The sequence below is a fragment of the Ovis aries genome, chromosome 3, assembly GCF_016772045.2.
Source record: "Ovis aries strain OAR_USU_Benz2616 breed Rambouillet chromosome 3, ARS-UI_Ramb_v3.0, whole genome shotgun sequence".
Taxonomy (NCBI): Eukaryota; Metazoa; Chordata; class Mammalia; order Artiodactyla; family Bovidae; genus Ovis; species Ovis aries.
The window spans coordinates 139,667,562-139,695,556 of NC_056056.1; the positions used below are offsets into that span (position 1 = coordinate 139,667,562).

The 27,995-nt window shown below is 40.9% G+C and overlaps 2 protein-coding genes across 2 annotated transcripts in view; one reads left to right on the forward strand and one right to left on the reverse strand.

Moving 5' to 3' along the window:
* Window positions 1–27,969, reverse strand: LOC106990997 (uncharacterized). Its single transcript, XM_060413668.1, has 6 exons — window positions 27,768–27,969; window positions 24,508–24,622; window positions 21,591–21,681; window positions 19,704–21,428; window positions 5,007–5,064; window positions 1–3,394 (listed from the first exon to the last, which is right to left on the reverse strand). Exons 1-4 carry the CDS (start codon window positions 27,967–27,969, stop codon window positions 20,316–20,318), a joined length of 1,521 nt encoding a protein of 506 aa, XP_060269651.1. The 3' UTR covers window positions 1–3,394; window positions 5,007–5,064; window positions 19,704–20,315.
* The window catches only part of SLC38A4 (solute carrier family 38 member 4), an 81,444-nt gene continuing 73,361 nt past the window's right edge, over window positions 19,913–27,995 (forward strand). Inside the window, exon 1 of the mRNA XM_042246822.2 lies at window positions 19,913–20,021. The gene's annotated coding sequence lies outside the window, so the exon portion shown is untranslated. The remainder of the gene's footprint in view (window positions 20,022–27,995) is intronic.

The following is a 27,995-nucleotide window of genomic DNA, read 5'->3' on the forward strand; positions in this document are numbered from 1 at the left end:
TGGTCACTTAATCTTTACCAAGGGAGTCAAGAATATACAACTGAGACAAAGGCCATCTCTTCTACAAAGGGTGTTAGGAAAACTGGACAGTTAACATGTAAAAGAATGAAGTTAGAACATTTCCTCACACCTATACAAAAATAAACTCAAGATGGTTTAAAGAGCTAAATGAAGACACAACACCATAAAACTCTTAGAAGAGAATGTAGGTGAAACATTCTTTTATAAATTTTAATTCATATATCAGTTCAGTTCAGTTCAGTCACTCAGTCGTGTCCGACTCTTTGCCACCCCATGAATCACAGCACGCCAGGCCTCCCTGTCCATCACCATCTCCCGGAGTTCACTCAGACTCACCTCCATTGAGTCTGTGATGCCATCCAGCCATCTCATTCTCAGTCGTCCCCTTCTCCTCTTGCCCCCAATCCCTCCCAGCATCAGAGTCTTTTCCAATGAGTCAACTCTTCGCATGAGGTGGCCAGAGTACTGGAGTTTCAGCTTCAGCATCATTCCTTCCAAAGAAATCCCAGGGTTGATCTCCTTCAGAACGGACTGGTTGGATCTCCTTGCAATCCAAGGGATTCTCAAGAGTCTTCTCCAATACCACAGTTCAAACGCATCAATTCTTCAGCGCTCAGCCTTCTTCACAGTCCAACTCTCACATCCATACATGACCACAGGAAAAACCATAGCCTTGACTAGATGGACCTTAGTCAGCAAAGTAATGTCTCTGCTTTTGAATATGCTATCTAGGTTGGTCATAACTTTTCTTCCAAGGAGTAAGCGTCTTTTAATTTCATGGCTGCCGTCACCATCTGCAGTGATTCTGGAGCCCCCCAAAATAAAGTCTGACACTGTTTCCCCATCTATTTCCCATGAAGTGATGGGACCAGATGCCATGATCTTCGTTTTCTGAATGTTGATAGTTGACCTATAATGTTGTGTTGAAACATTCTTTGACATGAATGATAGCAATTTTTTCTTAGGTCAGTCGGTCTCCCAAGGCAAAAGAAGTAAAACCAAAAATAAACAAATGATATCTAATTAAACTTAAAACCTTTTGCATAGCAAAAGAAACCATCAGCAAAATGACAAAATGAAAAGACAACCTGCAGAATGGGGAAACTATCTGCAAACGATGCAACTGACAAGGGGTTAAATTTCCAAAAGATACAAACAGTTCATACAACTCAATATAAACAAACAAACAAACAAAAATGAGTAGAAGACTTGAATAGATATTTTTCCAGAGAAGACATGCAGATGGATAACAGGCACATGAAAAGATGTTCATAACTAATTATTAGGGAAACGTAAATCAAAAGAACAAAGAGATATCACCTCACACCTGTCAGAATGGCTATCATCAAAAATGTTAGAGAGAATATGGAGGAAAGGGAACCCTTTACACTGTTGGTGGGAATGTAAACTGGTTCAGTCACTATGGAAAACAGTATAGAAGTTCCTTTAAAACTGAAAATAGTACTACCGTATGATTCAGCAACTCCATTCCTAGGTATATATCTAGAAAAAACAAAAACACTAATGTGTGGAAGATACATGCACCCAGTGTTCATAGCAACACTATTTACAGTATCCAAGACATGAAAGCTGAGTGCCTATCAACAGATGAATAAATAAAGATGTAGTATATACATACAGTGGAATATCAGCCATAAAATAAAGAATGAAATACTGTCATTTGCAGTAATGTGGATGTGCTTAGGTACTATTATGCTTAGTGAAATGAGAGACAAATACTGTATAATGCCATTTACAAGTGGAATCGGAAAAATAATACCAAAGAATCTATATACAAAACAGACTCACAGATTTAGAACACAAACTTACGATTACCAACAGAAGAGAGATTGGGGGAGCGGTAAATTTGCAGTATGAGAGTAACAGACACAAACTACTATATATGAAATAGATAAGCAACAGGGTTTACTGAAATATCCCAGGGAATTACACCCAATATCTTATACTAACCTTTAATGAAATATAATCTGCAGAAAACTAAATCACTATGCTGTAGATCTGAAATTAACACAATATTGTAATTGATCATATTTCTTAATTGTTTTGACTCAATCCATTCTCATTGTGATAGATTAAACAAGGTCTCAAAGTTTTAACATTTTTTCATTGAGAGGATGAGGATGAGGTCAGGTTCTATGACTGCTTGACGAATGGTATATGGTAGAGGTGCTACATTCCCTTTTCTAGGCCCTGACTTGAGCAGAGAGCATTTCCAGTTTCCACACTTTGGAATATTCACGCTTGGAAATCAGTCACCATGGCAATGAGAGCACTCAAGCAGTTCCATGTGCAAGGCCCACGTGGAGAATAACTGAAGCTCTCAGATCATAGCTCCAGTTGAAACTAGATGACAGTCATCACCAACTTGTGAGCCATGTGAACGAGCTGTCTTGGAAGTGAATTCTCACAGCTGATGCTCTATAGAGCAGAGATTAGTCATTCTTACTGAGCAAATTCATATGCAAATTCAAGTGCCACCAGCCCCCAGTTCTCAGTGTTATAACCAAGGTCCTTCTGCTCATGATCTGCTTCTTTAATTTCCTAACTCAAGGCTTCTCTCCACCCTCCCTGTCCCACCCTCTAGAATTACCTGCTCAGCATCTCCACTTGCCTGGCCCTCTCACTTCTCCATGGAAGAAGCTGCAGCAGAGATAATATGGTGAGTTGTCACCAGACCCTGTAAGTACTGTATTTAGACTGCTGGACCTACCACCCTCCCAGCACATCCTCAAATTTGTCTCATCAGTGGGTGCATCTTGTCTAGATAGTCTCTGTCTTGGTGGGAGTGAGAACCACTTGAGGAATGCGTTAAAAATATGGTTTTCCTCACATTCTAGAGATGCCGGTTCAGCATGCGGGGGGTGGAATGAGGGAATTTTTCACAAGTATTCTGGGGAATTCCCATTCAGGTGGCTATTGAGGGATCCTGCATCACACAAAACTTTCATCTGGTTCCAGGCCCAGGAAAATGAGCCCCATCCAGGTAAAGTTTATGGACCTGGATTTCCAAAGCCAGTATGATCCATATAACAGATATGGACACTGAAATAGTAAGACTCCAATCTGTTTGCGACCTAAGTTATTCTCTGACATCAAGTTAGGACCCTGGGGAAGGGTGGGAGTTAACCTTACAAAAAGACAAGATCTGACCCAGTATAATTTCAAGTTTTCAAGAGATAGCATTGTAGTTTTCAAACCTGGCCACACATTAGGATGATCCAAGGTATATCATTAAAAGGTAGATTCAAGGGACACAAATTGATGTTACCAAATCAACTTCTTCAGAATGGAGTTTGGGAGTTTCCATATACCTCATGCTTCAGACAGATCTGGTACAAATCTGTGTGTGGACCTGTCAGCAGTTAGAAACAACAAGGATATAGCACATTTCTTTCGGTTCCCGAAATTCCACACTTAGAGATTCATTCCTTTGGCTTAAAGGTTGTTTGGTTATTCTATCAGTAGCAAACATTCCAAGGAAAGAGGGTCTCTTTAAGTGTTGGAGAATAGGAATAATTAACATTAAGCACTATCACATTGCTTTGGGTGAGGGTATCGGGATGTTTTCCAACCATGACCCAGCTGGAACCTTGAGCTTGCTTAGTTTCACATTCCTTCACATGTTCTTCTAACACTGTCCTCCAGCCACCCCCAAAATTACCGTAGAATAATTATTTTTACCTGTGCACCCCTCTCCCTTAGACTGCTAATTCTTAAGAACAGGGTAGGTGGGCTAGGTGACTTCAGTTGTGTCCAACTCTTTGCAACCCTATGGACCAAAGCCCGCCAGGCTCCTCTGTCCATGGGATTCTCCAGGCAAGAATACTAGAGTGGATTGTCATGCCCTCCTCCAGGGGATCTTTTCAATCCAGCGATAGAACCTGCCTCTCTTGCGTCTTCTGCATTGGCAGGCGTGTTCCTTACCACTAGCACCACCTGGGAAGGCTTCTTAAGAACAGCGAATATCTAACTAGTATCTGCATCTTAGACATTATCCAGCATGTGAATAAACATTGCTAAATAGACAGAAGATAAGACCTCAAATCCTCACACCTTAATGCCGATGATGACAGCTTAAGAGGTCCTAATATGGGGGAAGTATCACTTATTTGGGTTTCCCCAGTGGCTCAGTGGTAAAGAATCTGCCTGCAATGCAGCAGACACAGGAGACACGGGTTCAGTCCCTGGGTTGAGAAGATCACCTGGAGGAGGGCATGGCCGCCCACTCCAGTATTCTTGCCTGGAGAATCTCATGGACAGAGAAGCCTGGCAAGCTACAGTAATAGGGTCACAAAGAGTCAGACACAGCTGTAACTGAACACATATGCACATCATCTATTTAGGACTGACCTCAGCATAGAAGTTGACAACTTATGTCTGTCAACTGAGCAGATTTTGACATGGAGAAGGATAAGAATGTGAGGGTGTGGGGACTCCCCCCGCAACACATCCTATGGGGCAAGAGAAAGCTGAAGATGCATTAGATGTATGTCACGCTGTCAACTTTTGTGCTGAGGTCAGTCCTAAATGGGTGATGTGGGTGTGTATTCAGTTACAGCTGTCTCCGACTCTTTCTGACGCTATGGACTGTAACCTGTCAGGCTTCTCTATCCACGGGATTCTCCAGGCAAGAATACTAGATGGTCGCCATGCCCTCCTCCAGGGGATCTTCTCAACCCAGGGATCAAACCCGTGTCTCCTGTGTCTCCTGCATTGCAGGCAGATTCTTTACCACTGAGCCACTGGGGAAACCCAAATAGGTGATACCTCCCCCATATTAGGACATCTCTTAGGCTGTCATCAAGCAGTTCTTTTCAAGGCCTGTTCACAGAGTGGGTGATTCTGAGGATTTTGGTGTATTGGATGCTTAAATGTCTGCTTGCCCTAAAGAAGTACAAGCTTCTGAATAAAATGAGAGAAAGAGCATTACATTTTTATGGGGTATCCAGAGATTAGGACATTACCTCAGGGAGCAAAGTAGGGAGTTTGCCTTCCTAAATGGGCAGAAGGCTCTTTCTTGTCCTGCAAAAGATAGAAAATAGGACATGTTCAGGCAGGGACCAGAGGATACTCAAAGGGGAAGGTAAAAGAGTATGTCAGTCACATTCCATCGCATTTACTCCTCTGGCTAAGGCCAGCCTAAAGCGTGGGGACCCTGTGTGGTGAGATGATTTTGAAGCAAGAGCAAAGGTAAGAAAATACTAGGTTCATGAACAGAAGACTCAATTTGATGAGGATACTTGAAATTTACATTTGGAAACCAACTGTCATGATCACCTTGACACTTTTGTGTACTAGCTCACACCTTTGAACAAGGATGGCCAAGTTTATCTGGAGGCATTTTCCTTGTAAGTTATAAGTGGAACTGCTAACATAAAAATGGGTTTTGTTAAAAAACAAAGAGCCCAGAAGCTGGGCTTGAGGTGTGACTTTGTCCTTTACACATTAAATATTGCAACAGGTCTTTCCTAGCATACTACATGCTGCAATGTGTCAACATAGATTTAAGAAAATTTATGCACTGACTGTAAATCTCAGTTTTAAATGGACTTTTCTTTTTTTCTTTTTTTTTTTAAGTTTTAAAGGAAACTCTGTTTCATGCACCAGACCTTCCTCAAAACAATGGTGTTCAGTGTTCCTGAGTTTGAGGCTCATTCATTACTATCCCACTCAGATGCTCTCACCAGTTTACAGTCTGGCTTTATTATAAAAGCCAGAACCCTTTTTTTTTACCTTGAACTCTCTATGGCAGATTAAACTAACAGATTCCATCCTCTCCTGTCTAGAGCATCAACAGAGGGTCTCTTATCAAAAATATCCCAACAAGCTGGATCATTGCTTCCAGAAAGCAAAGGGATAACTGATAACTAGTGTATCATGATGTTTAGTGTGATGTGCTTGGCTTAAGGAAGAACATAAAAAGAGCTGAAAGCATTTTGTTAGGGGTAGGATAGGATTCTCTCAGATTCCTAAGTATGAATATGTATGAAAGTCGCTCAGTCATGTCTAACTCTTTGCAACCCCATGGACAATACAGTCCCTGGAATTCTCTAGGCCAGAATACTGGAGTGGGTAGCCTCTCCCTTCTCCAGGGTATCTTCTCAATCCAGGGATCGGACCCAGGTCTTCCACATTGCAGATGGGTTCTTTACCAGCTGAGCCACAGGGAAGCCCAAGAAGACTGGAGTGGGTAGCCTATCCCTTCTTCCAGCAGATCTTCCCCACCCAGAAATAGAACTGGGGTCTCCTGCATTGCAGGTGGATTCTTTACCACCTGAGCTATTGGGTTACTAAAGGATCAGACAAAAAGAGGAGTAACTCCGGTTGTCTCTAGATGAGTAAATCATGTGTCTGTGAAATGTGTGGATTTGCAGAGGATCTAGGAACACAAACCAGCCAGCCCACAGCTCTCACTGATAGAGAGACAGAACTAGAATCAGGTTCTTGCATTTATCCCATTGTGGGGACAGGAGTTTGTCCACCTCCGGAGAGAATGAGTAAAGAAAACTGAGAAGGGGAATGTATCCCTCTTGGTACCGAAGGTGATCCCTCTACCTGAGGTGGATCCACACGTCCCACGATCTCAGGAGAACCAGGCTGCCTTGCCTCCCCCATAGGCACGGGCTTCCTATATGCATGGGAATACATTAAAGTTGTTCACTTTTATCTTCATGACTCATTTCCTCAGGTAAGTCTGTCCCTATGGTCAGTGCATCCATCTTTCACTGCAGTCTTTGTCATTTTATGTGTATTAGTGTCACATTTTGTTTTATCCTACCAGATCACAAACCCCACGAGAACAAAGATTGTGTCTGCTTTGACTCGCTCTCGGGCTTCCCTGGTGGCTCAGATGGTAAAGAATCTGCAATGCAGGAGACCAGGGTTGAATCCTGGGGTTGGGAAGACCCCCTGGAGAAGGGAATGGCTACTCACTCCAGTATTCTTGGCCTGGAGAATTCCATGGACAGAGGGGCCTGGAGGGCTACAGTCCATGAGGTCCCAAAGAGTTGTCACAACTGAGTGACTGACACTTAACACTTTGATTAAAATGCTTTCTCCTACCAAATTATAAACTCCACGAGAACAAAGATTGTGTCTGTTTTGACTCACCATTTTGTCACTCATAGCTAGAACTTAGGAAATACCCAGTAAATGTTTTTTAAATCAGAGGATGAGCAAATGAAGACAGGACTGGATTTTCTGAGGAAGGACATGGGGTCATGAGCTTTAAACAGAGGACTACCTGTGGGCAGGCAAAGTTCAGAGAAAAGAGATGTCTCAAGTGAAAACAACATACATGAGGCTTCATGTCAGAGCCTTCCTTTGTGCAGTCAAATTAGTCATAATTTCAACCCTGAATCATCCACCTTGGGATACCCTTCAGAGATGCGCTTCACTCCTCAGAACTTATCATATTTACAAAGTCCTGCACTTGTGAGCTATTGAAGGCTATCCAAGCAGGATGACATGAAAGAGAAGGGTCTGGATATTCTGCTTTGTTGATAGCCTCATCAGAGAAGGATCTGGAAAAGCACTGAACCCCTATGTGACATAGAAGGAGGAATCCCCCTTGGTCAGCGACAGCTATATGGAGTGGCACAGAAAATCCCAAGAAGACTCAGTTCTTCCAATGTCCCACACAGGTTAGGAAGAATCTTCATCCAGGCTGGAGTAAAATAAGACCCCCAGTAAAGCCATTTGATGAAAAAATTAATAAATGAATCAATCAATTGATGCTTCTCTGTTTTACAAAAAGTTGAAAAGCTAAATGATAATTTTCTTCAAATAAGGATGGAATTTAATCAAACAAAAACATTTCAAATTCAAATACCACTATGAAGACACTTTTGGAACTCACTGGTTTAAAATTATTACCTGGAGGTGGTCCTAAGATGGCAGAGGAATAGGAAGGGGAGACCACTTTCTACCCAACAAATTCATCAAAAGAACATTTAAACGCTGAGTAAATTCCACAAAACAACTTCTGAATGCTGGCAGAGGACATCAGGCACCAAGAAAAGCAGCCCATTGTCTTTGAAAGGAGATGTTTTATCAACGGTGCTGTATAGATGGAGAAGTCTTGAGACTACTGTGAAAATAAGACTGAAAACCAGAAGTAAGAGGCTTAAGTCCAAATCCTGAGAACACCAGAGAACTCCTGACTCCAGGGAACATTAATCGACAGGAACTCATCAAATGCCTCCATACTTACACTGAAACCAAGCACCACCCAAGGGCCAACAAGTGCCAGAGCAAGACATACCATGTAAGTTCTCCAGCAACACAGGAACACAGCCCTGAGCCTCAATATACAGGCTACTCAAAGTTACTCCAGACCCACTGTTATCTCATAACTCATTACTGTACACTTCATTGCACTCCAGAGAGAAGAAACCCAGATCCACCCACCAGAACACTGACACAAGCTTCTCTAGCCAGGAAACATTGACAAGCCACCTGTACAACCCCACCCACAAAGAGGAAACTCCACAATAAAGAGAACGCCACAAACTGCCAGAATACAGAAAGGCCACCCCAAACACAGCAATATAAACAGACTTACCTGAGGAAATGAGTCATGAAGAGATAGAGGAATACACAGCAGGTAAAGTAACAGGATAAATGCCCACCAAACCAAACAAAAGAGGAAGAGATAGGGAATCTACCTGATAAAGAATTCCGAATAATGATAGTGAAAATGATTCAAAGTCTTAAAATCAAAATGGAATCACAGATAAATCGCTTGGAAACAAGGATTGAGAAGATGCAAGAAAGGTTTAAGAAGGACCTACAAGAAATAAAAAAGAGTCAATATATAATGAACAATGCAATAAATGAGATAAAAAACACTCTGGAGGCAACAAATAGTAGAATAATAGAGGCAGGAGATAGGATTAGCGAAGTAGAAGAATGGTAGAAATAAATGAATCAGAGAGGAAAAAAGAAAAATGAATTAAGAGAAAGAGGACAATCTCAGAGACCTCTGGGACAATGTTAAACACCCAACATTCGAATCATAGGAGTCCCAGAAGAAGAAGAAGACAAAAAGAAAGACCATGAGAAAATACTTGAGGAGATAATAGTTGAAAACTTCCCTAAAATGGGGAAGGAAATAATCACCCAAGTCCAAGAAACCCAGAGAGTCCCAAACAGGATAAACCCAAGGTGAAACACCCCAAGACACATATTAATCAAATTAACAAAGGTTAAACACAAAGAATAAATATTAAAAGCAGCAAGGGAAAAACAACAAATGACACACAAGGGGATTCCCATAAGGGTATCAGCTGATCTTTCAACAGAAACTCTTCAGGCCAGGAGGGAATGGCAAGACATACTTAAAGTGATGAAAGAAAATAACCTACAGCCCAGATTACTGTACCCAGCAAGGATCTCATTCAAATATGAAGGGGAAATCAAAAGCTTTACAGACAAGCAAAAGCTGAGAGAATTCAGCACCGCCAAACCAGCTCTCCAACAAATGCTAAAGAATCTTCTCTAGACAGGAAACACAGAAAGGGTGTATAAACTCGAACTCAAAACAATAAAGTAAATGGCAATGGGATCATACTTATCAATAAATACCTTAAATGTAAATGGATTGAATACCCCAACCAAAAGACAAAGACTGGCTGAATGGATACAAAAACAAGACCCCTATATATGTTGTCTACAATAGACCCACCTCAAAACAAGGGACACATACAGACTGAAAGTGAAGGGCTGGAAAAAGATATTCTATGCAAATAGAGACCAAAAGAAAGTAGGTGCAGCAATACTCATATCAGATAAAATAGACTTTAAAACAAAGGCTGTGAAAAGAGACAAAGAAGGACACTACATAATGATCAAAGGATCAATTCAAGAAGAAGATATAACAGTTATATATGAACCCAACATAGGAACACTGCAATATGTAAGACAAATGCTAACAAGTATGAAAGGGGAAATTAACAATAACACAATAATAGTGGGAGACTTTAATACCCCACTCACACCTATGGATAGATCCACTAAACAGAAAATTAACAAGGAAACACACACTTTAAATGATACACTAGACCAGTTAGACCTAATTGATATCTATAGGACATTTCACCCCAAAACAATGAATTTCACCTTTTTCTCAAGTGCACACAGAACCTTCTCCAGGACAGATCACATCCTGGGCCATAAATCTACCCTTGGGAAATTCAAAAAAATTGAAATCATTCCAAGCATCTTTTCTGACCACAATGCAGTAAGATTAGATCTCAATTACAGGAGAAAAACTATTAAAAATTCCAACATATGGATGCTGAAAAACATGCTGCTGAATAATCAACAAATCACAGAATAAATCAAAAGAGAAATCAAAATATGCATAGAAAGGAATGAAAATGAAAACACAACAACCCAAAACCTGTGGGACACTGTAAAATCAGTGCTAAGGGGAAAGTTCAGAGCAATACAGGCATACCTCAAGAAACAAGAAAAAAGTCAATAAATAACCTAACTCTACACCTAAAGCAACTAGAAAAGGAAGAAATGAAGAACCCCAGGGTTAGTAGAAGGAAAGAAATCTGAGGTACCACTTCACACCAGTCAGAATGGCTGCGATCCAAAAGTCTGCAAGCAATAAATGCTGGAGAGGGTGTGGAGAAAAGGGAACCCTCTTACACTGTTGGTGGGAATGCAAACTAGTACAGCCACTATGGAGAACAGTGTGGAGATTTCTTAAAAAATTGCAAATAGAACTGCCTTATGACCCAGCAATCCCACTGCTGGGCATACACACCGAGGAAACCAGAACTGAAAGAGACACGTGTACCCCAATGTTCATCACAGCACTGTTTATAATAGCCAGGACATGGAAGCAACCTAGATGTCCATCAGCAGAGGAATGGATAAGAAAGCTGTGGTACATACACACAATGGAGTATTACTCAGCCATCAAAAAGAATACATTTGAATCAGTTCTAATGAGGTGGATGAACCTGGAGCTGATTATACAGAGTGAAGTAAGCCAGAAAGAAAAACACCAGTACAGTATACTAACACATATATATGGAATTTAGAAAGATGGTAATGACGACCCTGTATGCAAGACAGGAAAAAAGACACAGATGTGTAGAGCGGACTTTCGGACTCTGAGGGAGAGGGAGAGGGTGGGATGATTTGGGAGAGCGGCATTGAAACATGTATACTATCATGTAAGAAAAAAGTCGCCAGTCTATGTTCGATGCAGGATACAGGATGCTTGGGGCTGGTGCACGGGGATGATCCAGAGAGATGATATGGGGTGGGAGGTGGGAGGGGGGTTCATGTTTGGGAACTCATGTACACCCATGGTGGATTCATGTCAATGTATGGCAAAATCAATACAGTATTGCAAAGTAAAATAAAGTTAAAAAAAATTAGGGCAGAAATAAATGCAAAAGAAACAAAAGAGGCCATAGCAAAAATCAACAAAGCCGAAATCTGATTCTTTGAGAGGATACATAAAATTGACAAACCATTAGCCAGACTCATCAAGAAACAAAGGGAGAAAAATCAAATCAATAAAATTAGAAATGAAAATAGAGAGATCACAACAGACAACACAGAAATACAAAGGATCATAAGAGACTACTATTAGCAATTATATGCAACTAAAACGGACAACTTGGAAGGAATTGGACAAATTCTTAGAAAACTACAACTTTCCAAAACTGAACCAGGAAGAAATAGAAAATCTTAACAGACCCATCCAAAGCATGGATATTGAAACTGTAATCAGAAATATCCCAGCAAACAAAAGCCCAGGTCCAGATGGCTTCACAGCTGAATTCTACCAAAAATTTAGAGAAGAGCTAACACCTATCCTACTCAAACTCTTCCAGAAAATTGCAGAGGAAGGTAAACTTCCAAACTATGAGGAAGTAAACTTCCAATTCTATGAGGCCACCATCACCCTAAAACCGAAACCTGACAAAGATGCCACAAAAAAAGGAAACTACAAGCCAATATCACTGATGAACATAGATGCAAAAATACTTAACAAAATTCTAGCAATCAGAATCCAACAACACATTAAAAAGATAATACACCATGACCAAGTGGGCTTTATCCCAGGGATGCAAGGATTCTTCAATATCTGGAAATCAATCAATGTAATTCACCACATTAACAAACTGAAAAATAAAAGCCGTATGATTATTTCAATAGATGCAGAGAAAGCCTTTGACAAAATTCAACATCCATTTATAATAAAAACTCTCCAGAAAGCAGGCATAGAAGGAACATACCTCAACATAATAAAAGCTATATATGACAAACCCACAGCAAACATTCTCCTCAATGGTGAAAAACTGAAAGCATTTCCCCTAAAGTCAGGAACAAGAGAAGGGTGCCCACTCTCACCACTACTATTCAACATAGTTTTGGAAGTTTTTCCCACAGCAATCAGAGCAGAAAAAGAAATAAAAGGAATCCAAATTGGAAAAGAAGAAGTAAAACTCTCACTGTTTGCAGATGACATGATCCTCTACATAGAAAACCCTTAAGACTCCACCAGAAAATTACTAGAGCTAATCAATGAATTTAGTAAAGTTGCAGGATATTAAATCAACACACAGAAATCCCTTGCATTCCTATACACTAATAATGAGAAAATAGAGAAATTAAGGAAACAATTCCATTCACCATTGCAACAAAAAGAATAAAATACATAGGAATATATCTACCTAAAGAAACAAAAGACATATATATAGAAAACTATAAAACACTGATGAAAGAAATCAAAGAGGACACTAATAGATGGAGAAATATACCATGTTCATGGATCAGAAGAATCAATATAGTGAAAATGAGTATACTACCCAAGCAATCTATAGATTCAATGCAATCCTTATCAAGCTACCAAATTTCACAATTTGTATGGAAATATAAAAAACCTCAAACAGCCAAAGCAATCTTGAGAAAGAAGAATGGAACTGGAGGAATCAACCTGCCTGACTTCAGGCTCTACTACAAAGCCACAGTCATCAAGACAGTATGGTACTGGCACAAAGACAGAAATATAGATCAGTGGAACAAAATAGAAAGCCCAGAGATAAATCCACACACCTATGGATACCCTATCTTTGACAAAGGAGGAAAGAATATACAATGGAGAAAAGACAATCTCTTTAACAAGTGGTGCTGGGAAAACTGGTCAACCACTTGTAAAAGAATGAAACTAGAACACTTTCTAACACCTTACACAAAAATAAACTCAAAATGGATTAAAGATCTAAATGTAAGACCAGAAACTATAAAACTCCTAGAGGAGAACATAGGCAAAACACTCTCCAACATAAATCATAGCAGGATCCTCTATGACCCACCTCCCAGAATATTGGAAATAAAAGCAAAAATAAACAAATGGGACCTAATTAAACTTAAAAGCTTTTGCACAACATAGGAAACTCTAAGCAAGGTGAAAAGACAGCCTTCAGAATGGGAGAAAATAATAGCAAATGAAGCAACTGAAGAACTAATCTCAAAAATATACAAGCAACTCCTGCAGCTTAATTCCAGAAAAATATATGACCCAATCAAAAAATGGGCTAAAGAACTAAACAGACATTTCTCCAAAGAAGACATACAGATGGCTAACAAACACATGAAAAGATGCTCAACATCACTCATTATCAGAGAAATGCAAATAAAAACCACAATGAGGTACCATTTCACGCCAGTCAGAATGGCAGCTATCCAAAAGTCTACAAGCAATAAATGCTGGAGAAGGTGTGGAAAAGAGGGAACCGTCTTACACTGTTGGTGGGAATGCAAACTAGTACAGCCACTATGGAGAACAGTGTGGAGATTCCTTTAAAAACTGGAAATAGAACTGCCATACGACCCAGCAATCCCACTGCTGGGCATATACCCTGAGGAATCCAAAACTGAAAGAGGCACGTGTACCCCAATGTTCATCACAGCACTGTTTATAATAGCCAGGACATGGAAGCAACCTAGATGTCCATCAGCAGAGGAATGGATAAGAAAGCTGTGGTACATACACACAATGGAGTATTACTCAGCCATTAAAAAGAATACATTTGAATCAGTTCTAATGAGGTGGATGAACCTGGAGCTGATTATACAGAGTGAAGTAAGCCAGAAAGAAAAACACCAATACAGTATACTAACACATATATATGGAATTTAGAAAGATGGCAATGATGACCCTGTATGCGAGACAACAAAAGAGACACAGATGTATAGAACAGTCTTTTGGACTCTGTGGGAGAGGGAGAGGGTGGGATGATTTAGGAGAATGGCATTGAACCATGTATAATATCATATATGAAGTTAAAAAAATAAAAAAGGGGATATTATGTAAAAAAAAAATAAAATAAAATTATAACCTGGCTTTGTGCTTAGTCACTCTGTCACGTCTGACTCTTTGCGACCCCATGGACTGTAAGGCTCCTGCATACATGGGGATCCTCCAGACAAGAATATTGGAGTGGGTTGCCATGCCCTCCTCCAGGGCTTCCCTGGTGGCTCAGACAGTAAAGAATCTGTCTGCAATGTGGGAGACCTGGGTTTGATCCCTGGGTTGGTAAGATCCCCTGGAGGAAGGTGTGGCAATCCACTCCAGTATTCTTGCCTGGAGAATACCTATAAGTGGAGGAGCCTGGTAGGCTGAAGTCCATGGGGTTGCAAAGAGTCAGCCATGACTGAGTGACTAAGCACAACACACAAAGCCAGATTATAATTTTAAATCAGTGAGTTCCAAAAGTGTCTTCATAGTGGTATTTGAATTTAAAATGTTTTTGTTTGATTAAATTCCATCCTTATCTTGAAGAAAATTATCACTTAGCTTTTCAACTTTTTGTAAAACAGAGAAGCATCAATTGATTGACTCACTTATTTATTTATTCAGCAAACATGTTTTGATATCACATCTACAGAACTTACAGTCTCAAGAGGAACCATGTAAACAATTTATCACACAATGAGAAAGAATGAAACCTACTGCAGAATTGGAACAGGGCCATGGAAAAGTAAGCATACAATTTTGACCTCTTTCACAACATCTATCTCTTATATTTGAAGACTAGAAGTTAAATGCTTTCATGATTTCAAAATTAAACTGCAAATTTTGTATTGCTTTATGTTTCAAGCTTAAGAAATTTAAATAATAGGTTAATGATAGTTTCCTGTTCTCCATTACTTCAGAAGGCAAATTTTAGGGAACTAGGGTTTTATTGTGGTAACAAGGGAATAAAAGAAGTAAATACCTATAAGTTGTGCAATTGTAGAATGTTAAGATCACACAGGATGCAAGGATTAAATAGTCTACTCTCTTGTACTAAGAAGGAAGAAACAGGCCCAGGAGAATAGAATGAAGTTTTAGGGTAATTACAAGAAATTTTCAGTAACAGATGCTACAACTATAATCAGTATTTTCCATGTGAAAAAAGGATGATTTAAGTGCCTTACGAGATTTACTTGATTTTTTGAAATAACTCTAGAATAGGTAAAAATACATGCTCAGTCATTTCAGTTGTGTCCAACTCTTTGTGATGCTATGGACTGTAGCCCTCCAGGCTCCTCTGTCCATGGGGTTTCTCAGGCAAGAATACTGGAGTGGGTTACCATGCCATCCTCCAGGGGATCGTCCCAACCCAAGGATTGAACCTGAGTCTCTAAAGTCTCCTGCATTGGTAGGTGGGTTCTTTCCCATTTGTAGGTGGTTCTTTAGCACCACCTGGGAAGTCCCAAATTACAGATGAGGAAACTGGGGCATAGAGAAGTTAATAATTTACCTAATTATTATGTAACTAATAACTAATTACCAGCTAGTAAATATCAACGTTGGAATTCAAATCCAGGAAAGATTCTGGTTCTAGAAATCAGAAACCAAGTGTTTAACTTTACATGTTCTACATCTTATTCATTCACAAAACATACATGTATATATTAATACTTATTTTAAATGTGGTCATTCTCATTAAACATCTCTAGTTTTGGGGGATTAGTGATAAGTTCTTTCATTTTATTTTTCCAAATAAAGGAAATAGAAAGTTAAGTTTGACATGACTATGTTTCTAGCTCTCAGAGGAATGTTGCAAAGGGGAAAATTTGCTTCGAGAGTAATTCAGTATTTTCTGAAAGCTGCCATGCTATTGTGTTACCTGGCAATAACAAATCAATGTCAGTCTCTGTTCAAACACCAGTTACACAAGCATGTCAGAGTAACTGGTAGCCTGGCATACTGAATCAGCAATTGTCTCTCTGGGCACCAAAATTCTAACTGAGCACCTAATTATGGTTTTTCTTAACTACAGAGAAAAAATTGAGAGAAGATGCAAAATATCACTAGGGATAAATCACAGATCACTTTATTTAACAAATAACTCAGGCACAAATAGTGTGTGACAGTATACAAATTGTAGGGATGTTCTTCATTTGTTCATCCACTCATCCAATAAATAAGTACAGAGCTACCCTACAGCAAATGTCAGAAACACTGATGAGAATAAATAGAGAATGGTTGCTCAGGAGCTTGAAGTCTAGTGATGCCTATACTCATGTATTATGATGTGCTTCTGGAGCCCAAATTAGGACAAGTCTAATGATGGGACAGAAGGCGGAGACCTTTGGAATCATATATAGCTGAATCCTTACTCTGATTCTGCCTCTGGAAAGTCCCTTAACTCATTCACTCTGTTTTCTCATCTGAAAAGTAAAGATAAAAACACCAACCTCACAAGTAGTAGTAGTAGTGTTAGTCGCTTAGTCAAGTCCAACTCTTTGTGATCCCATGGACTGTAACCCACCAGGCTCCTCTGTCCATGGGATTCTCCAGGCAAGAATACTGGAGTGGATTGCCATTCCCTTCTCCAGGGATTGCCATTCCCTTCTCTTTCGAAGGCTGGTTTAAAACAAGCCCTTGAGGATTGTTAAGTAGATTCAGCATAGTCATCAAAGGCTCAAGAGTTTGATTATATCATGGAAAGACAATGGCATGCCAGTTGTCTCATACCACCTAGACATTGCTCAGAGCTCTTCTAAATCTCTAAGAATGTAAAATAGCTACAAAAGATGACAAATTTGAATTTTGCTCATCACTTTGTGGCTTTATAGACAATGCAATTCATTTTATTTCAATACATGTATGATTAAAGTAAGTAGCACATATGTAAATGAACAACCTATAGTTCTCTAGAAAATTAGGCAAAGAACCACTATTTTTCTGTACTACCTAAGGTATGGACACCAAGAACTGACTAAATAAGTAATTCATTAAAAAGTTGAGCAGCTGCATAGTGAACTAGTATCAGTCTTAGGACTGCATTGATCCCATCTTTATTTGTATTTTCTCTGAAAGGGCTTTTTGTTTCGGAACCTTGGATTTTGCTTTTACTAATTTAGGTAGAGAGAGATATGTATCTATTATGATCTCTCATTAATCCTCTTCCAATTTTACCAATTTTGACAATTTAGTACTTTTATAAAGGATGCTTATATTTATTAAACAAGAATCAATGGAAAAGTGTAATAATGTGAAGATAATCTAGTTTCAACAAATTTAAAGAGACATCAAAACTATTCTGATGAATTCTAATTTCTTGGTCTGGTCATGAAGATCTTTTTTGTACAGTTCTTCTGTGTATTCTTGCCACCTCTTCTTAATATCTTACGACCATACCATCTCTGTCCTTTACCAAGCCCATCTTTGCATGAAATGTTCCCTTGGTATCTCTAATTTTCTTGAAGAGATCTCTAGTCTTTCCCATTCTGTTGCTTTCCTCTATATTTTTGCACTGATTGCTGAGGAAGGCTTTCTTATCTCTTCTTGCTATTCTTTGGAGCTCTGCATTCAGACGCTTATATCTTTCCTTTTCTCATTTGCTTTTAGCTTCCCTTCTTTTCACAGCTTAACTTATATGCAGAGTACATCGTGAGAAACACTGGGATGGAAGAAGCACAAGCTGGAATCAAGATTGCCAGGAGAAATATCAATAACTTCAGATATGCAGATGATACCACCCTTATGGCAGAAAGTGAAGAGGAACTAAAAAGCCTCTTAATGAAAGTGAAAGAGGAGAGTTAAAAAGTTGGCTTAAAGCTCAACATTCAGAAAACGAAGATCATGGCATCTGGTCCCATCACTTCATGGCAAATAGATGGGGAAACAGTAGAAACTGTGTCAGACTTAATTTTGGGGGGCTCCAAAATCACTGTGGATGGTGACTGCAGCCATGAAATTAAAAGATGTTTACTCCTTAGAAGGAAAGTTATGACCAACCTAAATAGCATATTCAAAAGCAGAGACATTACTTTGCCAATGAAGGTCCATCTAGTCAAATTTATGAGTTTTCCAGTAGTCATGTACGGATGTGAGAGTTGGACTATGAAGAAAGCTGAGTGCCGAAGAATTGATGCTTTTGAACTGTGGTGTTGGAGAAGACTCTTGAGAGTCTTCTCTTGCAAGGAGATCCAACCAGTCCATTCTAAAGGAGATCAGTCCTGGGTGTTCTTTGGAAGGAATGATGCTAAAGCTGAAACTGCAGTACTTTGGCCACCTCATGCGAAGAGTTGAGTCATTGGAAAAGACTTTGATGCTGGGAGGGATTGGGGGCAGGAGGAGAAGGGGATGACAGAGGATGAGATGGCTGGATGGTATCATGGACTCAATGGCCGTGAGTCTGAGTGAACTCTGGGAGTTGGTGATGGACAGGGAGGCCTGGCGTGCTGCGATTCATGGGGTCGCAGAGTCGGATACAACTGAGCGACTGAAATGAAATGAACTGAACTGAACTTATGTGTGTGTATGTGTGTTAATGGAGAGTTTTTAATCCTCCTGATTATTATATATTTGCATTGTCTAGATGGATTTGTTTTGTTGTTATCCTTTTTTTTTTAAATTGCTGAGATGCTGCTAATGCGTTAGTTAATGGGAACTGTAAAATAAGAGAGTTCTAGATATTCACAGTCTGAACAGTGAACCTTGCCATTCTGAATAAAGTTAAATTGGGTATGCGAGAATTTAGAAAGTAATTTGTGTTGCCTGATAAGTTTGTTAAACTGTGGGGCTCAGATCTCTATAGGAGAACACTTTCTCCCTTAAAGAGTGACAAATGAGCATTAAATAAACAGGAGGTTGTGAACATATTTGTTACTTGCATAGGCTTTTTTGGAAACAGGAATTTTGGTTAACCTCAGAAAAGTTTCAATGTAAACAGCTTTCCTTAAAATGGTAAGTGGTGCCTTTAACAAGCAGAACTGAAACTGTAGTGCTATTTATTAAATCCCAATTCCTTCTTCATATATGCTGAGGATTATGCTTACAGTGGAATCCTGGAATGGGTGGGAAATGACCGCAAAAGACCCCTAGCCATGGTTGAGGACTGGCAAACTATCTTCTACACTGCTTTTGCATTAAGTGATTTTTACTGTGAATGAAAGGTTTTTCATTTACAACCCTTCCTCAATTTTTTTTTCCTTTATGTCAGATTCAGGTTTGACATCATCAAACCTACAGGAAGTTTAGGGCCACTGACTGAAAGAAAAACTCTTTTACAGACTTCAAAATGAGCATGGACATGTATTTCCACATATAGGACAGATCCAATAAATGCAACCTTGACTAATGAAGGAACTTAATCGTTTAAAAAAAAAACCCACAGAAAAGCTCAACTCACACCACGATATCCTCTGCTGTCGTGGGTCCAGGAAAGCTGGAGCAGGGGCTGGCAGGTCCCAGGCTTCACTCTTGGGGGACAGCTGGACGGCTCAGCCCCACCTGGGAGGATGCTTTCTTGACATCTCAGGTTGCCGCCTGACGATTGGCGGCTGGGGCTGGAAGGGAGGGTCCACAGGAAACGCGACACTGGGGATGCTGCCCCCTATCACATGATGGAAATTTCCACTCTTTAGAAAGGCGAAAAGAAAAGAAAGAAGGGTCTCTCAATCCACCCTTTTCCCCTGGATCCCAATCGGGAGAGGGAAGAAAAAGGCGGGTGAGTGAAGCTGTTTATATTTTCCGTTGACTTAAAGACTTGTCAGTGTGCAAACCTGTGGCTGGATCCCAACTGGGATATGTGTGTGTGTGTGTGTGTGTGTGTGTGTGTGCGCGCGCGCGCGCGCTCGAGTGCGCATGGGGACACGCACACGTCTGCAGCGTGGTCTCTCAACCTTCTGGGGCTTAGGTTAGACGCTGTGGCTCCTCGTGTCTTGTTGATGGTCCTAAATCCTTATCGTTTTCCAAAGGATCCCACTGCGTGTAGGTTACTGCAGGCTAATGACCGGACTGACTAGGAATTAAGTAAACCAGGGCAAACCGAGGTAAAGGGCACAGGCTGGGAAAGCTCCTGTGAGTCTCTATGCCAGGAGAAGTGACTGTGCCAAGGCGGCCTATTCCTGGGGGGCGGGCAGTGGGTGGCTTGCGCTGGAACGCCCCGCCCGCGAGCCCGGGTTCCCTGGGTGCTCGAATTTCGAGATGCTGGTTTTGAGACCGCCATCCACAGCCGTGGCGCCGCCGCCTGCCTGGCCAGGGGATCCGAGACCCTCTGGAGGAACTGGGTCCACCTTAGCTCAGGATCGTGCTGGAGAGGTGTTACCCGAGTCGCGGGACCAGTGCCCGCGTCCTCGGGGTGGGGACACTGGATGCAGGACCTAAAATAGACCCATCTTCCCTGACAGCTGGGCCCCCCGGGAGGCCAGCGCGGTTCCCTGGGTCGGGAGCTCGGGCTTGACCCAGGAAACTCCGGGGAGGCTCCTTTAGGGGAGGAAGAAGGCGAGATCAGCGCTGGATTTGGGGACCGTGGCTGCGGGCGGTGAGCGCGTTCCTTGCCGTCGGACTGAGAAGCCTGGGGCGCACAGAAAACAGGGAAAGAGCGGCGTAGAAAAGCGAGCAGAAAAGACAAGTGGAACCAAGGAAACGGAGAGGGGCCGTCGGGGAAGAGGGTTGAGGTCCAAAGAGGAGGGGAGAAGGAGAGAGCGACAAGGGTCCAGACCCTGAGAGGGGTAGGAGTAGGAAGGAAAATGGAGAAAACGGAGAGAAAGAATGGAAGGAAGAGAGGATGGAAACGGGAGCGGGGACGCTGGTTGCACCTCGGAGTCCGGGGAGGAGAAGGGTGAGCGCGGGGACCAGCTCCAGAGCCGCGCGAGGTGCAGGGAGGGGCTCTTCGCACAGGGGCGTGCGCCCTAGAGAGCGCTGGCTGGAAGTGGAGAAACCGCGCATTCCCTAGCTTCCCCTTAGTGATCCAGTAGGGAAGGGTTGCGAGTGTCCCTTCCACGTGCACCGGAATCAACCCAGAAGTGGGCACCAGGTTGCCAACTTGGTTAGAGAAACTGGGTAAACTAAACCAGGGATGATCCAGAAATCCCCACCTGCCGTCCTCCGCAGAGCCTTTAAATACCCGGGCCTGATTTCACCGGAGGACGCCAGGTTGGCTGTTGATGTGTATCTCTTAGTGCAAAAGGTGTATTTCTACCTGTCTCAGAGGGATCTTAGACCCTGAGAAGAGAGGAGAAGCGAAGGGTAACCTCTGCGCTGGAGCTGTAAGAAGACCTGGTCTTGCACTTACCTCCACCGCCTCCTGGTCAGGTGCCCCATCCCCCAAGCCTGCTGGACCTGCTTTCTTTGTTATTGGTTGGGTAGTGGTGCACTTTGGCACCCTTAAGGAAAGGAGGGAGTGGCCAGCCTTTCACCATGAATGGTCTGTTTCCCAAATTCCTGATTTCCTATATTCATCTTTATTCGCTCCCTAGGCAGTGCAGACATAATCATTATGACATCATTATGACTAAACTGTCTTATGCTGTAAAGAGAAGATCCTACACCCAGATCACAATTTCCAAGGCCTGGGTTTGTTTCAGCTTTGGTTAAAACTTTTCATTGACCTTAACTTTTGCTGGGAGGAGGTGTAAATTCGCCTGTGGGGTTTTTTTTTTTTTTTGGTCCCCATACTGCAAATAAGTCTCTGAGGAGTGGGTGAGATTGGTGGACTCTCTCATATGGAACACAAGAAACGTTTGTGTGTGTGTATGTGCACATGCGATATAGTCTCAAATTCTAACAAATGAATCTACAGAAAAATCTGTAGATTTTTAGGTAGAAGATTATCAGCACAGAGACACTGAAGAGAGTATCTGATCTAGACACTGAAGAGAGTATCTGATCTCCCCAAGTTACAGAATACCCTGGGGTGGCAAAGAGACATGACTTAGCGACTAAACAACAACAAATATGTGTTCAGAGACAGAAAGCTTCTAATGGGCTGATTTTATCACAAAACCTCAAAAAACAGGAAGACTTGGGTAAAGGGATAAATAACTTTCCAGTCTGTGGGCATAGGATGTCAGCTCTTCTGCCAGAGGATGGAGTGCTAGGTGCCCCAAAGAGGCTAGTTTCTTTTAGATTCATCATAATAATGGCTCACGCATACATATCAATTATTATATTCCCTATATGTTTCTAAGTGCTTCTTTTAACATTTGACCCTCATTTGACCCTAGCCTATTGAGCTAGACTATATTATTCTAGCTATATTATCAGAGAAGGCAATGGCACCCCGCTCCAGTACTCTTGCCTGGAAAATCCCATGGACAGAGGAGCCTGGAAGGCTGCAGTCCATGGGGTCGCTAAGAGTTGGGCACAACTGAGCGACTTCACATTCATTTTTCATTTTCATGCGTTGGAGAAGGAAATGGCAACCCACTCCAGTATTCTTGCCTGGAGAATCCCAGGGACGGGGAGCCTGGTGGGCTGCCGTCTATGGGGTCGCAAAGAGTTGGACACGAGTGAAGTGACTTAGCAGCTATATTATAGATCAAGAAATGGAGATACACAGTGTGGGAGATATAGAACATTTTTGGAAGTTCTGTTTGGGCATTAATTATTCTTAAGTGTACAGAACGATCTTCTTTCACTTTACATTTAATCATACTCAGAACTAGACAGGTTCTGGAGACCCAAGACTGACTTCTTAGTCTATTAGAGACTAATTCTATCCTAAGAAAGCCAAAAGCATGACCATGAAGCTTAAGAATTAATCTTTGTCAGACCCAGGACTGGATTTTTTTTACAAGTGGCATTTGAGAAATGCATAACTATGGTTCAGTTCAGTTCAGTTCAGTTGCTCATTCATGTCTGACTCTTTGCGATTCCATGGACTGCAGCATGCCAAGCCTCCCTGTCGATCACCAACTAGCTAGCTCAAACTTATGTCCATTGTGCCAGTGATGCCATCCAACCATCTCATCCTCTATTGTCCCCTTCTCCTCCTGCCTTCAGTCTTTCCCAGCATCAGGCTCTTTTCCAATGAGTCAGTTCTTCACATCAGGTAGCCAAAGTATTGGAGTTTCACCTTCAGCATCAGTCCTTCCAACGAATATTCAGGACTGATTTCCCTTAGGATGGACTGGTTGGACCTCTTGCAGTCCAAGGAACTCTCAAGAGTCTTCTCCAACACCACAGTTCAAAAGCATCAATTCTTCAGTGCTCAGTTTTCTTTATAGTCCAGCTCTCACATCCATACATGACTACTGGAAAAACTGTAGCTTTGACTAGATGGACCTTTGCTGGCAAAGTAATGTCTCTCCTTTTTAATATGTTGTCTAGGTTGGTCATAACTTTTCTTCCAAGGAGAAAGCATCTTTTAAAAGCATGGCTGTAGTCACCATCTGCAGTGATTTTGGAGCCCAAGAAAACAGAGTCACTGTTTCCATTATTCTCCCATCTATTTGTCATGAAGTGATGGGACTGGATGCCTTGATCTTAGTTTTTTGAATGTTGAATTTTAAGCCAACATTTTCACTCTCCTCTTTCATTTTTAAGAGGCTTCTCAGTTTATCAAGCTCTCAGGACAAGCATAATAAATATAGCAGCTTGTGAACTTCTGAGCTAAAGGTTTTTCTTCTTTTATATTATCATTTTTGTTAATTTCTGCAGTGGTTTTTAGGCATATCCCCCCGGCCCCCCGCCCGCCATCCTTTGTACTGACAATATTTTTTCTAACTATTTTTTTGGTTTTATTTTTTTTCTTCTCATTTTTAAGTTTAATTTTTATTTTATTTTGGAGTATATGTCTATCCATTCTTTTTCAGATTCTTTTCCTGTTTTTAAAAAACAAATCTCTGTTTTATTTTTTATTTTTTGCAAATCTAAGCAATAATTTCTATAGAAAACAAAAGTTGAATGAAGTTTAATGATCATATATTTTAATATGTATAAGTAATATTACTATTCTAAAAATGTATAATATATATAAGTAATATTAATATTCTAGAAAATTCCATGTATCACATGAAACCATCTCGCATACTACTACTACCCTGATGATGTCTTGTAGGAAGATGAGGGATAGAAGAAGGGGAGAGCCAAAAAAAAGGAAAGGAAGACTCTTCAAAGTCAGACTAAGAGTCAAGCCCTTTTTATGTGTGAATCACATTTAATATTCACACAGTACTCCACTGTATAGGTATTTGTAATTTCCATCTTACAGAGGAGGAGATTCCAGCTCAGAGAAATTAAGCAAAGAGCCAGGGATCACAGAGATAGTAAGCGACAGGGCTGGCATCAGAACTGTGGTCCCTCCTATGCCAAAGTTCCTGCTTCCTATAAAGACAGCAATAAGATGAAGACTACGAGGAGAGCAAAAACTGAAATCAAGAGGCTTAGAGAGGTGTTATACAACAGAGTGGGCTGTGAGAAATGGGAGAATGGAAAAAACAAATCACTTTCATGTGCCTGCTAATCTTCTGATCTTCTTTCCACTGTTTGTAATGACCTAATTTCATTCATTCATTCTGCAAACAATCACTGAATATCATTATCCCCCAGGGAGTGTATTAGGGAGTTTCTTTTCTCCTTGTCTCCCTAACACCTACCAGAGTCCCAGGCAAATACTAGGTGCTCAAGAAATGTTTGTGGAGTAAAAGGATGAGTCTAGTGAAGGAAAGAATAAATAAGCAAACAGTTGTGTTAACAGCATGTGAAGGGCCAGGGAAAAAAAATCAGATTTGAGCACTCTGCCACCAAACTTGGCTTAGGAAAGGGGTCAGAGAACATTTCTAGACCAAATGATACCTCAGCTGGGTTTTGAAGCAGAAATAAAAGTCAGCCAGACAAGGAAGTGAAGGAAGTAGGGGAGGATTCTCAACAGAAACACTGGCCTAAGCAGAGAAAGAAGTTAGAGACCACTCAGGAATTTAAGAGTTCAGTGGAGATTGCTGGGAGGAGGTGAGGGTGGGGGTGGGGATGTGTGGGGAGGTGGAGGGTGGGGGAGTATATGGTCTGGGTCCTCGCATGATTTCTCTGCAAATGTCCCATAGCTCAGCCTCTCTCTTGAATGTCAGAAGTGAAATGTGCTAACAGGGAACAAAATGACCGACTATAATAAGAATTAGTGATACATTTTATTATTTTATCATTTTATTATGGCCCTATAATAGAGGACTATAACTCTTTATAATGTTAGTGTTTTAAAACCTAAGTTCAGATAAGAAGACCAGACTTTGTTGTCCTCTGTATGGGAAAACCAAATTATTTTTCTTGTTCTCGGATGTTTTATTAAACTATAGGGACAATCTACATAATCATGAAAAAGACTTCCAAGCTAATGCTTTATTATGCTTTTCTTAAAAAGTAGCTCGGAGGGCTGTGGGTTTCTCTTCTTATTTTAGTTTTTGTTGATTATTGCATTTTATCATGCTAAAGAAGAATCAGAAAATAAAAATTTATTTTAAAAAAATGAAATGAGAAGACAGGAATACATTTCACTCTCCTATCTCCAAAATAGATGTTTAAGCTGAGTAAAATTCTAGCTTTTGATAGTAGACTTTGAAAACTCAACTCTCATCATCTCTTTTTTCTTTAGGGATCTTTTATACTAGTTTTTCATTGCAGGTTCAGAGGTCTGCATGCCACTTCACCATTTCCAGACTTGTAAAACACTCACTTACACTGTCATGAGGAAGGGAATTCAAAGAGTGACTGAAACCTATAAGCAATCCCAAACCTAATTTCCATTAACAGATTAAAACCTCCACATTTTAGCATTAGATCTCCTTGGGTAAGTTTCTTAATCTTTCTGAGTTTCAATCTCTTTGTCTATAAAGTTTGGATCATAATAGAATCGAGCTCATGATCTATTAAATGAGTTAACATGTAAAATTCTTAGACTAATGCCTAATACATAAGAAGTGTTTAATATGTGATAGCTCTTATCATTAACGTTACTCCTGCCGTCACCCAAAGCACTGTTTGAAGTGTTAACAAACGTCTATACTAAGTGTTATTTGATAACATGTTCTCCTCCAAGTGCTGTAACTACAATGAAGAAAACAGAAGGGAGGAAATGAAAAGAGGGCTAAATAATACTCATGTGGGACAGTCCAGCCCAGAATAATGTCGTTCCCTGTATGGCACTGGCGACCCACTCCAGTACTCTTGCCTGGAAAATCCCATGGATGGAGGAGGCTGGTGGGCTGCAGTTCATGGGGTCACTAAGAGTCAGACATGACTGAGCAACTTCACTTTCACTTTTCACTTTCATGTGTTGGAGAAGGAAATGGCAACCCACTCCAGTGTTCTTGCCTGGAGAATCCCAGGGATGGTGGAGCCTGCTGGGCTGCCTTCTATGGGGTCGCACAGAGTCGGACATGACTGAAGCGACTGAGCAGCAGCAGCTGTATCATAAGACTGAAATGTTCCTTTATTCCCTGTTAGCTATTTGTCCCTAGCGCTCCTGATAAGTCTAGTGTGTATTCATCATTAAAATGAACATCATGTCCGGTTCCCTTGTTTTCTGTCATTTTTGTCTCGTTTGGGCACTGCTGTCACCATGGTACCTCACATAGTGTCTGGTGTAAACAGACACTCATGCATGTTTATTGAATGAAGGAAGGAAGGAAGGAAGGAGGAAAACATGTTCCCTTCTTTAAAAAAAACAATATTTATTCTTCAAATAAACGCTTTTTCATCGCAATATTAAAGGCCTTTACAAAATAAATCTGCATTGTGAACAGTCAATATAAATATTTTTAAATTAAATTATTTTTTCATTGTGCTTCATTGCACATAATGAAACACACAGGTTTGAGAGTCAGGGCCTGTGGATATGAATCCTGGAGCCATCACAGAGTTGGGCTTCCTGGATTTGGATCTTGGCTCCAACCTTCTGACTTCTCAGGTTCAAATTCTGGCTCGCTCACTTTCTACCTGAGCCACATTGAGCAAGTCACTTAACTTGACTGCTTCATTCTCTTCATCTGTAAAGTGAGTGAAACAGTTCCTATTTCAGAAGGATTTTATGAGAATTAAATGAGTTAATTTATTCAGAAGCATATTTGGCACTTTGTTAACAGTTAAACCCTTTATTTCCAGGTAGGTATAATAAAAGTACCTGCATTACAGAATTAATTCAATGATACTGCATGATACATATTAATAACAATAAACACCCCCAAATGTTACTGTTGCTACTGCTGTTATAATTCTGTTTTATGGGGAGGAGTTGGAGCCCTGCCCGTAGCCTTTCCATTCTCGGTCCGTTGAAAGTTTCATTGATTCTACCTTACATTTCCTCCCCACTCTGTGTGTTTGTGCTGTTTTTTTTCCTCGCTTCATTCGCGCCTTTTACACCGCATACTCCTCAGGACAAGGACTTTATTCTTTGTTTTGGCATAATTTTATAACACTGGGGACACTCACAGTACTATAAAAATGTTAAATGAGAAAAAGAAAAAAAGACGTAACTCACCAGGAGGCAACTTTGGCCGACAGCTGATCAGGCTGCTGTTGTATTCGCAGTGTTGGTACTTGGTGAGGGCCGCCCAGAAGTGTCTCCAGGAGCAACTGGCGGTTCCCGGGTAACGCTCAGGTCCCGCAGGCTCATGGGGAGCATGAGCTGGGTCGCTGTGCACAGGGAGGACCACAGGAGACCCCCGCCTGGGTTGCCACATCGCTCACAGTTTTGCCTGCTTTGCCA

Excerpts from the sequence above, each read along its gene's own strand:
- LOC106990997 (XM_060413668.1), bottom strand. The coding sequence starts at position 27,969 with ATGTGGCAACCCAGGCGGGGGTCTCCTGTGGTCCTCCCTGTGCACAGC. Across the intron at positions 24,623-27,767 it reads TCGGCCAAAGTTGCCTCCTG|GAAGCAGGAACTTTGGCATA; the intron begins GTGAGTTACGTC and ends CTGTCTTTATAG. Across the intron at positions 21,682-24,507 it reads GAGCTGGAATCTCCTCCTCT|GGTGCCAAAGTGCACCACTA; the intron begins GTAAGATGGAAA and ends CCTTTCCTTAAG.